Source organism: Postia placenta (assembly GCF_002117355.1).
Source record: "Postia placenta MAD-698-R-SB12 unplaced genomic scaffold POSPLAscaffold_3, whole genome shotgun sequence".
Lineage (NCBI taxonomy): Eukaryota > Fungi > Basidiomycota > Agaricomycetes > Polyporales > Adustoporiaceae > Rhodonia > Rhodonia placenta.
The window spans coordinates 3,014,593-3,026,529 of NW_020169834.1; the positions used below are offsets into that span (position 1 = coordinate 3,014,593).

Sequence of the window (11,937 nt, forward strand, 5' to 3'; positions counted from 1 at the left end):
GACGTTTCCCTATACAAGTTATATGACGGACCACAGTCGCATAGAGATCAACAAGCCGCTAGCTAGAATAGCGAACAGATACACACACGCAGACGTTTAGAACATAAACTCGCTCAATGTTCAAGATATTGGGTGTGCGTGTCCCCCGAATGCGGGGAGGCGATCGAGGAATACTGTACACGTGATATGACAGATCCGTCGGTCCGGATCTTAGGTTCGCAAAGTATGGGTATCGATGGACAGCCTCCAGCAATTCTCTTCCTTGTTGCGTTTCTGAATCGCTGCAGTCTTCTTGTCGATATGTCGTCTCAGCCCTCTATCTCCCGTTTCCTCCCGGAGCCCAAGACCGTCGCGGTAAGCGAAAAGATACCGCCCGCGTGATTCTGCTCAGGAAGGAAGGAGATTGATGTCGGCCTTGTGCCTTGTCTAGATCGTAGGCTGTCCCTTTCGGTAAGGGTTGTCCTGGAGCCCGAGATAAGCTGCACTCACCTGCTCGCTCAAAACAACGTGTAGAGGCGGCCAGGTGCGTTCTGACACCCTTATGCCTTCACCCACCCCACTGAGTCTCCGCGCAGGCTAAGCTTGGCGTCGATCATGGTCCCATCCGCCTAGTGCAGGCAGGGCTACCGGAGCAGCTCGCAGAGCTCGGCTGGAAGGTGCAATTCGACGGTCACCACCAATTCGAGGAGATCGACACTCAGAATGACCCGCCCATTGGCAAACTGAAGAACCCGCGTCTCGTTTCGCGCGTTTCCCAGGCCGTCGCGCAGGTCGTCGGTGGGCACGCGAAGAAGGGTGTTCTGCCCCTCACGCTCGGCGGCGACCACTCCCTGGTACGTGCTCAGTACTCGTGGTTGGGGACCTGTGACCAACGACCAGTGAGTAGGCCATGGGAACGATCTCTGGGACACTAGAGTAAGCTGCTCACGTAGATGCGAGCGCGGGGGCTGACGAGCATCACAGGCAGTATCCAGACGCCTGTGTCATTTGGGTCGACGCGCACGCGGACATCAACACTGCGGAGACAACGGACTCTGGTCTGTCACGCTCCTGCTACGGCGAACCATAGGCTAACGAATACGCGCCTCAGGCAACCTGCACGGCATGCCCGTGTCCTTCCTGCTCGGGATCGGCCCCAAGATCCCGGAGTTTGGCTGGGTGAAGCCCGCGCTGCGTCCGGAGCGCCTGGTGTACATAGGCCTGCGCGACATCGATGCCGGCGAGAAGCGCATCCTGCGCGAGAATGGCATCCGCGCGTTCAGTATGCACGAGGTGGACAAATACGGCATCGGGAAAGTGGTCGAGATGGCGCTGGACCATGTGAATCCGAAGGGTGATCGCCCGATCCACTTGAGCTTCGATGTAGACGCACTGGATCCGTCGGTCGCGCCATCGACAGGAACACCTGTAAGTCAAATTGGCATTCGCGATATAGAACACGACTGTATTCGTTTTGGGGACAGGTCAGAGGCGGGCTCACGTTCAGGGAAGGTCACTATATCTGTGAGGCCATTTACGAGACGGGATGTCTTGTCGCCCTGGACATCATGGTAAGTTGTAAGCGAGTGGCGTGGATGAGTGGCTAATTAGCGCCCGTCGCTGCAGGAAGTCAATCCGTCGTTGGCGGATGTTGAGGCTGTGCGCCAAACGGTGGCGGTGGGCTGTTCCCTGGCGCGTTCTGCACTCGGTGTGTGTCCTCTCGTATTCAGTCTCATAGTTGGTTTCTCATTACACCCCACCATGCCAGGTGAGACGCTTTTGTAAACTGGGCAACGGGAAATGTTGTAGCATAGCAATGCGATCAAAATATCCATGAGTGGCGGACGCTTTGACCCTCCTTACATTCCATGATCCGCTTTATTCAGGAACAGGGTGACGCGTCAAAGCGTTCTATACAGCAAATTCATGCACCCCCGATCATTTACCCCACTCTCTCTTTCAACCCCTTAGTGCGGGTAAACGGCAAATCTCAAATTGGGGGAACACGCTGCGCAACTAGGAACCTCGACAATAGGCGGACGCAAACCCTATGTTGTTCGATCGGGTTCAACGAGGTTCTAGTGGGCGTTGCCCCGTTCTACCGGAGGACGTCTGGAGGTATATATAGTGCTCCTTTCTCTCTTATATTGTCCCGTCCCCCCCTCTTCGTTCGCCACTTCGCCACCGCTTTGACTCCTCCCCTACACAATCTAATTTGACACTTACGATGTCTTCTTTCGCATTCGCCCCCTCTACCGTCGCCACCAACCATTGGACGCCAGACGTCTATGTGCCAGATGTCTACGAACCTGACTACCCTGTGGCCATCGGTAACCCGTATGGAGACTACTTCAACCAACAACAAGGCTTGTATCCCCCCATGCCGATGTTCGACAACTACGACATCGTTGGTGGCCCCTCGACGATTATTCAAGATGCTGATCCACAGCTCCTGATGGACTACGGGTTCGATATTGACGTGCCCATCACGTATGTGCCGACCTATCCCACCTATCCCTCCGTCCCAGGGACCCCAGTCATGGAGCCCCAGGACCATTCCCTCCAACCCCTCTCGCAGCACCAAATCCCGCTGCCGCCACCTCCCACCCAGCCCACCCGCAGGCAGCCCCATCGCAAGGCTCGCGCCACGAAAACGACGGTCGAGCAGACCGCTTCGACGACGCCCGCAAAGAAGAAGAGTACAAAGCGGGCAGTCACAGTGGCGAAGAACGCGGCACCGAAGCCCGCTGCAGCGGCGAAGAAGGCCGCCGTGAAGAAAGTGGCGCCAAAGCCCGCCGCGGCGCCTAATGCAGTGGCGGCTTCTCAGGCTGAAGCGCCGCTGAAAAAGGTCTCCCTGTTTTCACTCGCTTCTCGATGGGCGTCGGTCCTGACTATCAGAGAACTCTCAGGAGCCATGCCCGGTCTGCGGCGTCAAACGCATACCAGACCGGAAAACACTCGTCCGCCATGACAGCAGCCGAGCACACACGGCGGCATTGATAGCTGCGGGAGTCCAGCTCTCGGAGCACCAGAAGCTTCTGTGCCGCTACGGCTGCGGTGCTTCGTGAGTGCTCTTCTGGCCCTACACTTGAGACTCGTCCTGAGTATCGGGTTTCTCCAGCTTCCATAGCAGAAGCGACTCGAGGCTCCGCCATGAGCACGGCTGCGCCAACCGCCATGATTAAGAATATCATCGCCGCGACCGTCCATTTGGCTACACTAACATTATTTTTATCTATTTAAGTGCTGATCTATCCTGCTCTCGCATTGCACGTCGTCACCGCTGTTCTCGTTGTCGCCCTGCTTTTCAGCCCATCATCTTCGCTCTGTTGAATTTCTTTGCTAGCGCATATACCCATTTCACTGCATACTCTGCTACAGCCGGTTTATACCCTTGATACCCCCGCTGCACCCAAGCTCGAACATATACCCCTCCGGTCTCTGTAGCTTTTCACACCCCGCGCTAGCTGTTGTTTTCACCTTCCTCCATCTAGAGTCTTACTTCATAGCTCCTTTATCAGCAGTTCGATGTATTCGTGTCAACAAACACCATTTGCCCACTGTGCTTCAGTCGGTCGCCTGCGTGATGAGCACTGAGCGACGCGATACGTCAGGGCGCGTCTCAAGATGTGTTCACGTGATCGCGTCTCCCCCCACTTCCGCCCATCTCTCGCTAACACTGGTGGCCAGAGCCAATGTCATGGATTTGTTGCATGGTTCATGGGTTGTACGATGTCGCGGAACTCGCTGACTATACTGTGAATCCCCATAATAGATGCAGCCAGTTATCTGCGTCATGTCGGTAGAGCCGCTCACCAGCCTATCGCACAGCGAATCTCGTACTAGATCATTCAAAATCTACCCGAAGATTGACTGTATAGGCCAATACTCGTACAGGTATGCACCATACAATATTCAATTCCGAATTTGATGACATGCTTACTATTACACTGCTAGTACTACTGTCCGGGATGTGTGAGTATGTAACCCCTGGGACCTCCCATGGTTGACTGGGCCACGACTCAAGAAGAACGGCGCTTGAACTCATCGTTAAACTCGCGCCCAATGAGCATCCGCCGGATCTCCTGCGTTCCCGCACCGACGCAATACAAGCGCGCGTCCCGCAGGAACCGGCCAATGGGGTACTCTACACCGCCAGCGTCAACATATGGACCATATCGTAACGGACCGTCGACACGCACCATTAGTATACCCATTGCCACCTAGACATTGCATCGCGTCGATGGTGACCTCGACAGCGCGGTCAGACGAATAAAGGATCGCACCCGCACAGTCCTATAACCCATGGACACGATCGTATCAGCATGACCAAACGAGGCGGACACCATGTCTACATACCCGCCGGCTGACCTTCCCTGCGTCGCACGCCTTGGCAACGGCGTACACATATGACCGCGACGCGTTGAGCTTTGTGTACATGTCCGCGATTTTGGCTAGGAAGCGTGAGTGTGCGTGCAGCGACGTGCATCAGTATGTGCACCAGAAGAATGCGTACCTTGCATCAGCTGGAACGTCCCCACTGGCTGGCCAAACTGCTTGCGCTCGTGGACATACTCCACCGCGTAGTCAAATGCCGCTTGCATCAGACTGGAAGTCCCAAGACGTCAGTCAGCTTACGCGTTGTACACGTACGGTGGAAAGAACACGCACCCGAGCGGGCCGCCACTGAGGACCAATCGCTCCAGGTCCAGCCCGGACATGAGCACCTTCGCGCCACCGTCGACAGGGCCGAGCACACTTTCTGCAGAAATGCTGTGCGGTCAGAGGCCGGCAGATATTGTGAGACAGTATGTACCCTCGGGCACAAAGCAGTCCTCAAAGACGAGCTCGCACGTGTCGCTCCCGCGCATGCCCAGCTTGTCCAGCTTCTGGTGCGTCGAGAACCCCGCGAAGCCGCTCTCGATGATGAACGCGGTAATCCCGCGCGAGCCCTTGTCCGGCGACGTCTTTGCGTAGACCACGAGCGTTGACGCGGTGGGCCCATTCGTGATCCTGCAAGTCCGCATTAGAGGGAGTGGGAGGAGAGCACGCGGCGCACGCACCAGAACTTATTCCCGTTCAACTTGTATCCGCCATCGACCTTCTCAGCGCGCAGCTTCATGCTGACCACGTCGCTCCCGCTCCCAGGCTCGCTCATCGCGAGGCTGCCGACTTTCTTCCCTGCGATGAGGTCGGGGAGGTACTTCTCCTTCTGCGCGTCGGTGCCCCATCGGTGAATCTAGCGTGTAGCATATAGTAACCCAACAACGCGGGGCTATGGCTATGACGGACCAACCTGATTCACGCAAAGGTTCGAATGTGCGCCGTACGACAAGGCTACCGACCCCGACGCCCGTGAGAGCTCCTCCATCGCGAGCGTGTGGTTGAAGTAGCCTAGAGAGAGACCGCCATACTGGGGCGACACCGTGATCCCAAGCAGACCCATAGAGCCCAGCTTCTCCCAGAGATCCTACATGCCACGACAGAATTGTAATATCTGGACTTGAGACAGGCAAGTGAGGCACTCACAGACGGGAAATTATTACTCCTGTCGATTTCAGCAGCCCGCGGGGCAACCTCGCGCTGTGCAAACTCTGCCACTGCATCCCTGAACTGAGCAGAATATTAGTCCACATCCACAGACCGCCACTGGACCCCTGAGGTTCGACACACCTCGGCTTGTTCCGCCGTCAGACCTGCAACATCCACGTTGTAATGCGACACATTCCTGCTTTGTATCTGAAGCGTGCCCGGCGCAGCACGTCGAGGGCGCGTCAGTGTGCGGATGGAGGAGCGCAGGCAAGCCCACGGCAAGTTCATTTTGGCGTGTGGGGAATGCGGGGTTGCGAAGAGCTTGGCATGACCGACCGAGAATTATATCACAGTACCGCAGCGCAGACACGTGCACTAGCTGCGGCTGTACCGAATAAAAGAGTAAAAGGTACTCGACAAAGCGACCGGAGGCAAGCTTGCCGTGATTTATCTCGCCGTTGATGCATGATGGCCCGCCTGCCGCGCGCACAGGATGTGTAACGGTCGTTTGTCGGCAGGAGGCTGCTTGCTATTACTCGCGACAACGCAATGGCTCCAAATGCGAACGTCAGTCACGACGGTGATGGTAGTATTGGAGGTAGGTCTATTCGGACCGGTAGTTCAACTAGCCAGTCTCAAAGAGTGTATCAATTTCCTGGGAAGACCGTAGCGATGTGGGTCCGAACTTTGTGCCACAGAACAGCTCATGCTTCTCAGACGGACGACTTGGGCGGATGTATGTCATAAGAGAGCATCATATACAATTCGTGGAGCTCTAGTGGTCAGGCTTGGGTGGCTCAGTTGGTTAGAGCGCAGGTCTCATATGTTGCGTATGAGGGTTAATTCCGAAACCCGTAATCCTGAGGTCATGAGTTCGATCCTCATCCCGAGCATTGATTTTTCTTACGCAGCTTTGCACATACGTGTTCCAGCATTATTAGCACTCTCAGCATTACCGCGGACTCCCTGGTCACTTGCGGCAGATTGTTTCGTTCTAATAAACACAAGTGTGAGAGATTGACCAAAGTTTCTAGAGCTACCTGCAACCCGTGACAATAGCAGCATTCCAATGTACGCAAGGCAAAGGAGCAATATCAAAGCATGCAATAAAGATAAGAGCAAGAAACCGTACAAAGCAAGAAACTAGATTTCGGGAGACATGATACGCCTTTTCTTGGTGGGTGACCCGGATGTACTTGGAGATGACGTGATGATGACTTCCATGAGCTTGCGTGGAGGACGTCGCTCAGGCGTAACGGGAGGCAAACTTGACTCTTTGTCGTCGTCGTCGTCGTGTTTGTCTAGCTGAGAGTAATCTATCTCTTCTTCACCCTCGGACTCGACAATGGGACGTTCGTCCGCAGGGCTGGATAACCGACGTGGTCGCTTGCGTGACTTCGCATTGGTCTTCGTCTTGGCCTTTCGTTTGCGCGATAGTGGATCCTGTTCCTCTTCTTCGAAAACATGGCATACTTCTACGGGTATACCGGCCTGTAAAAGTACATCAATCCACACCTGTGCATGTAGTCAGCTCATATCCTTATGTCAGTTCAATATTCTCAGAAAACTCACCTTCTGGTTCTCCTGCAGCTTGTCACCAGGACCCTTGACTTCGACAAATTTGCATTCCTTCGCCTCAACATTCCAGATGATCAGATCAGGGACACCGCCGACTCGACCTGCGTAGTCTTCGCATAACAGCCTGCAAATAACTTCGAGTGCTGGCCCGCCAAGACACTGTCAACACTATCAATCCGGGTGCATGTATGAGCAGAGAGCAGGACTCACCTTCACGATGTCCAAAAGATCCTGCTTCTCGAACATCTCCCAGCGCACACCTACACACCATGTCTTCTTCTCGGCGTGCTCATTGTGTACACGTTCCAAGATTTCCTCAGCGGCACCTTCACGCAACCTCACAAGTAAGCGATCGGCGACTTCTTTTCGGGAGTGGTAAAAAGTGTCCTCAGCGATGTCGAGAGGTGCAGCTTGGTACGGCGTCTCGAATGCACCAGGCACAGAGGCGAAAATGACATCCCAGAAAAGGAGGCCGAAGAGCGTGCTAACGATACGCCCCTCGCAATGAAAACTGAAGATAGATGCTTGTCAATGGATGACCGACACCAATGAGGAACACGCGTACCCTTTGTAACCTTGCTCCTCGTAGTGCTGCAAGGCCAGAGTCTCCACATTGACCTCCTCGTTTTCCCGTCCACGCCAAATGGATTTCCCTGTCGCCTTCGCCATTGTAGTTTCAGGCTCCCTAACGTCGGGCTTCTGACTCAGCCACGGAAGCGCAAGCTGAGTAAGGCCAGGCTTTTCGTCCTTGACCAACACTGGCGGATTGTTCACGCGACACGTGCGGTCGAGTACTAGGCTTGTTGCGCTATGGCGGACACGAACACCGGATATCGAAACCTCGTCCGGCTTGTCGAGTTTGCCTTGACATATATGCCGATCATTCTCGGGCACGCTCAGGCGCTTCTCCAGGGTAGTGAGCCGTCGTTCAAGCTTTGGACGAAACACTGTGAAATCATGCAGGCATTAGAGAACATCACAGGCGAGTTTTTCAATGCAAGCGCACCGATGTGCGTATCTTCATCCATGAGCGCCTCCGTGACGGCATCCATGGCAAGGCGATATATCCTGTCGCTCTTCCCCATATGAGTCATCAGGATCAGAGCACGGCGTTCGTGCCATCTTCCTCGCCGACCTCGACGCCATCTCCGTTGAGCGAGAAGGGCCTCTAGAACTCCAAGCTCCCTCTCGTGCTCCTTGAGCGTGCCCAAGGCATATGTACCCTTGCACACGACCCTTGTCAAGATGTGTCCTGTGAGGCGATTGTGAGTACGCGTACACGTGCTCTGGACAGCGACGAAAGACTTGGTACGCACCGCTCTCGAAGCGTATAAGAGACTGTGGCCGGTCGCATTCACCTTTCGTGCTCACCATGTCCTGCCAGCGAGGATAGACGTCGTCAAGAATGCACCTTACAGCCCAAGCAGCTTGTCTGCGAGGAGTGTCCGCGCTAGTATCGACTGATGACTCGTTGAACAGGCTACGCGAATCGTCCAGTTCGTCCAAGTGACTCGACTTGACTCTACTCCTGGTACTTCTAGGGGAAACACTTGCGTGAATATCGAGGTCTTTCCTCGGTGTAATGGGTGTCTTAAATCTCTGCATCAGCGGCCCTGGTGTCTTGCTCGCTGTAGAACGCGCACGCGCGCCCGTGACTAACCCAGGTCCCTCGAGGAGAGCATCCACTTCCGCTTCGATCTCCAAGGCCTTTTCGTATTCAAGTAGTGCACAGCGTGACGGCCATATGTCCTTTGTACGCACATGATTATACTCCGCATATGACCTCTTCTTTGCGCGAGAGAGGATAGAGGGGGTCAGAATGGACGGCGTGGACTGTGTACTGCATAAATCGAGAGTGTTAGTCACGATGCAACACCCACACGAAATAAAAAGCGAACCTGCGCAAGTAAACCAGGTTGACCCGACGAACCAACTTCACAACATCCTCCTTAAGTTTGACACATTTACCTGATATCCCTAGGATCAGTACCAGCGTTCACAAGCATTGCGCGAGAAATTTACCCAGGTGTTTGATGACAATTTCTCGCAGCCTGTCAGCTTGTGTCCTGCGTCCTTCTATGCCAAACGACAGAGTTGTCTGAATAAGCCTGTCTGCTCTTCCTTTCCCTTTGCCTTTGGCTGGTATCGGAGACGCGAAAGGAAGTGTACGCTGTGCTGACGTTGAGGCCAAAAGTGCATTCATCAACTCATCTCTCTGAAATGTACAATATACGCATAAGAGTAGTGCATTTCGTGGTACGAGTAGTTGCCCTCACGCGTCCATGGTGCCCACTCGTCTTTAGCTTCATCTGTTTTGCAATATTCTTGAGCTCATCCAGGCCGAGGCATTCCAGTAGCTCCCGCAGATCTGCATGTGACTCATCCAAAGCGAACGTAGAGTAATCTGGTCCTTCCAATTTGCATGGTTGCGGCTCCTGCTTAGGCAACCTCGAAGGGCCAGCCTGAGGGCGCTCGCGTTCATCCACCAGGTCAATAACCTCTGGTTCCTCGACCTTGATCTTGATCTCCTTAGGGGAGGGATTGTGCAAACCGCAGAGCTCATGTATGGCACTCTTGATCTTGTCTCCAAGCTCCCTCTCATATTTCAACTTATTTAGCCGGAACCAGGTATCTGCTTTGCGCAGGCACAGGCGTATAAGAAGGTAGCGTCCCCCGTCTGATTTCGAGATGAGCTCTACCATGGTACGTCGAACAGGGGTACATACATGATAGTGTGTTGTAGTCCATCAGGCATTTGATCTCTTCTGCGCAAAATAAATACCCTTCATGCGTAAAGACTTCTTGTAGCATTTCTAGGTATAGAGTATTGATGAATCCGAGGCCGAGCATACAGGTAATAGTATACATACCTTCAAACAGAGTGACGTACATAGATTCTCCCCATTCTTTCTCGCCAATAGTTATATCATCCTCCTCGCTCGACATGTTTGGTTCTCCCTCCCTTTCGTCTGCTGTAGATAGACTATGTCGTACATATCCAAACACGAGCTTCTCCGCTGCGTTCGCAGGAGGTGACACGCACACCATGTTGTGACCCAAGAAATATTCGAGCAGTGTACAGTCTCAAAGAAAGCCAGCTCCTTTGAGACCCGTTGTCGTATGTCGTGTAGATATTCAGTTGCAAGCTAGGGATTCAAGTCAGATTTCCTCCCGCAGTCGAGGATCGAGACAGGAGGCTCTCGTCTCTCAAGCGCTCGCTTGACGCGATCACGCGACACGCGATCTCGGGCCTGCACACTCAGTGGGTACCGGCGGCGAGCGAGAAGGGATAGAAATTGTATTGAACCATTATAAAGTGAATATGTGTCAGCAGTGATTGATACAGGTACGCTCATAGAAAGATTTGTCTCCCGCAGGCAATGTTTTAAAGGTGCTGCATTGATACCGACAAAGACGACCATCTACCCCTATTACCACAACAAACCAGCCAATTAGACCTAAAGTAAGCATAGCACGGACGAATAAGGATCTAAAACAAATTACAGTAAGCGCGACCTCTAAATCACCATATCATAGATCAGGTATATTTGACGACTAATGTTCCCCGGAAACCAGGCAGCGCACTCCGTACGATGTCCCCTGCATCGTCCTGGTTGTTTGCGTTGTAAATCGCTAGGTTGACTTTGAAAATCAATGTCACGCAAGCGAAACGTTCATGGGCGAGCGTCTTGTCCAGCTGCACCCAGTCGATTGCACGTAAGTCATCCTGCCACCGTGCAAGGAGCGACACCTCAATCATCTCCAGCCGATCCGAATGCAGTTGTGCTGTCATGGAGGTAATCCATTCACAACAGTCCGGCAGGACGAGCCCATCGAAGTAGACGGCGCGAAGACCCGTCAAGTGCGCGAGGTCGAGATCACCGTTTGCGGCGGCTGTGGAACGGACACCGTCAGAGTAAGATAGATGATGGGAAACATATACTCACCTTGCGTCGCAACGCCGTTCGTCAGCTCGAGATACAGCCGCTCAAGGCGCGGCCCCGATGCACGAACCAAGGCACCCAGAGCCTTGGTGCTGTCCCGCTCGCGCCAATGAACCTGGACCTCTCGCAAGTCGAGCATAGAGCCCGTGGCGAGAAGCCAGTCCGTGATAGCGTTTGGTGGTGAGCCCGACCGAAGGACAATACGCTGCAGATATCCGCAATGTGTCATCTCTTCTGTCTCTGAGAGGACGTCGGGCATTGGCCACGACCAGCAGTTCCAGTAAATGCGGTCGAGGTGGAGTTCTGTGACAAGCTTTGCGGCGGACAGTATGTTGAGAACGTCCGAAGACGATTCGAAGTGCACGTTAACAAGTGCAAGCCTTTTGACATTACCGAGCATGCTGTAGAACAGTTCGGTGTGTTTAGGGTCGAGTTGCAGGGTGCGCCAGTTGAGACTCGTCATCTCCAGTTCTGTCACTCGCGGAAGTGCGCCCAGAAGTGGCGGGACCAGAGGCAACCAAGTGGAGTCGCCATTGCGCAGCGAGCTCAGGTCATAGGAGAAATGGTGTGCATCAATACTCAGCTTGCGGATGTACTGCACGAGCACTGGAGATGCCTCCAGCAATTTTGTGAAACGGGCGCACGCTGCGGCGTCTCTCAGGTCGACCTGGCGGAAGAGGTGGGTTCGGCTAGTGGGCAACCATGTGCTGCATGAGAGGCTGCACGCCCGCAACGCTGTGACATCGTCCCAGAGGTGGTCGATGACCTCGTCGACAAGCTCCTGGGGGAATTCAGGGAACATGCCAGTGATTTGCAGGCTCGTGTCTGCAGCGACCTCCTATCTGAGAGACTCGCCGTCTGCCACGTCTGATGATGAGTATTCCAAGCGAGGTCCAGGGGATGC

At 54.1% G+C, this 11,937-nt stretch overlaps 5 protein-coding genes and 1 non-coding gene across 6 annotated transcripts; 3 read left to right on the forward strand and 3 right to left on the reverse strand.

The window, feature by feature from the left end:
- Positions 1-277: 277 nt before the first annotated feature.
- Positions 278-1,764, forward strand: POSPLADRAFT_1073595 (hypothetical protein; the record flags this gene model as incomplete). Its single annotated transcript, XM_024482624.1, has 10 exons — positions 278-354; positions 431-450; positions 514-523; positions 576-833; positions 887-915; positions 964-1,037; positions 1,091-1,407; positions 1,464-1,550; positions 1,606-1,687; positions 1,748-1,764. Exons 1-10 carry the CDS (start codon positions 301-303, stop codon positions 1,762-1,764), a joined length of 948 nt encoding a protein of 315 aa, XP_024342409.1. The 5' UTR covers positions 278-300.
- A 442-nt stretch (positions 1,765-2,206) lies between these two features.
- Positions 2,207-3,434, forward strand: POSPLADRAFT_1073596 (hypothetical protein; the record flags this gene model as incomplete). Its single annotated transcript, XM_024482625.1, has 3 exons — positions 2,207-2,827; positions 2,889-3,043; positions 3,101-3,434. 3 exons carry the CDS (start codon positions 2,207-2,209, stop codon positions 3,162-3,164), a joined length of 840 nt encoding a protein of 279 aa, XP_024342410.1. The 3' UTR covers positions 3,165-3,434.
- Positions 3,435-4,001: 567 nt separating this feature from the next.
- Positions 4,002-5,799, reverse strand: POSPLADRAFT_1134572 (hypothetical protein; the record flags this gene model as incomplete). Its single annotated transcript, XM_024484492.1, has 10 exons — positions 4,002-4,126; positions 4,182-4,275; positions 4,339-4,433; positions 4,496-4,587; positions 4,651-4,741; positions 4,796-4,992; positions 5,043-5,218; positions 5,276-5,449; positions 5,509-5,592; positions 5,653-5,799. The coding sequence occupies 10 exons, from the start codon at positions 5,797-5,799 to the stop codon at positions 4,002-4,004; spliced, it is 1,275 nt and encodes a 424-aa protein (XP_024342411.1).
- Positions 5,800-6,297: 498 nt separating this feature from the next.
- On the forward strand, positions 6,298-6,404 carry POSPLADRAFT_t41. Its single transcript has one exon. It is a non-coding gene; the product is annotated as a tRNA-Met (tRNA).
- A 193-nt stretch (positions 6,405-6,597) lies between these two features.
- On the reverse strand, positions 6,598-10,137 carry POSPLADRAFT_1073597 (hypothetical protein; the record flags this gene model as incomplete). The annotated part of the gene is made up of 12 exons (XM_024482626.1): positions 6,598-7,026; positions 7,084-7,248; positions 7,300-7,600; positions 7,655-8,036; positions 8,096-8,341; positions 8,406-8,796; positions 8,851-8,929; positions 8,988-9,057; positions 9,112-9,304; positions 9,366-9,766; positions 9,816-9,902; positions 9,960-10,137. The coding sequence occupies 12 exons, from the start codon at positions 10,135-10,137 to the stop codon at positions 6,655-6,657; spliced, it is 2,865 nt and encodes a 954-aa protein (XP_024342412.1). The 3' UTR covers positions 6,598-6,654.
- Positions 10,138-10,627: 490 nt separating this feature from the next.
- Positions 10,628-11,835, reverse strand: POSPLADRAFT_1134573 (hypothetical protein; the record flags this gene model as incomplete). Its single annotated transcript, XM_024484493.1, has 2 exons — positions 10,628-10,983; positions 11,037-11,835. 2 exons carry the CDS (start codon positions 11,833-11,835, stop codon positions 10,628-10,630), a joined length of 1,155 nt encoding a protein of 384 aa, XP_024342413.1.
- Between the last annotated feature and the right edge of the window lie 102 nt (positions 11,836-11,937).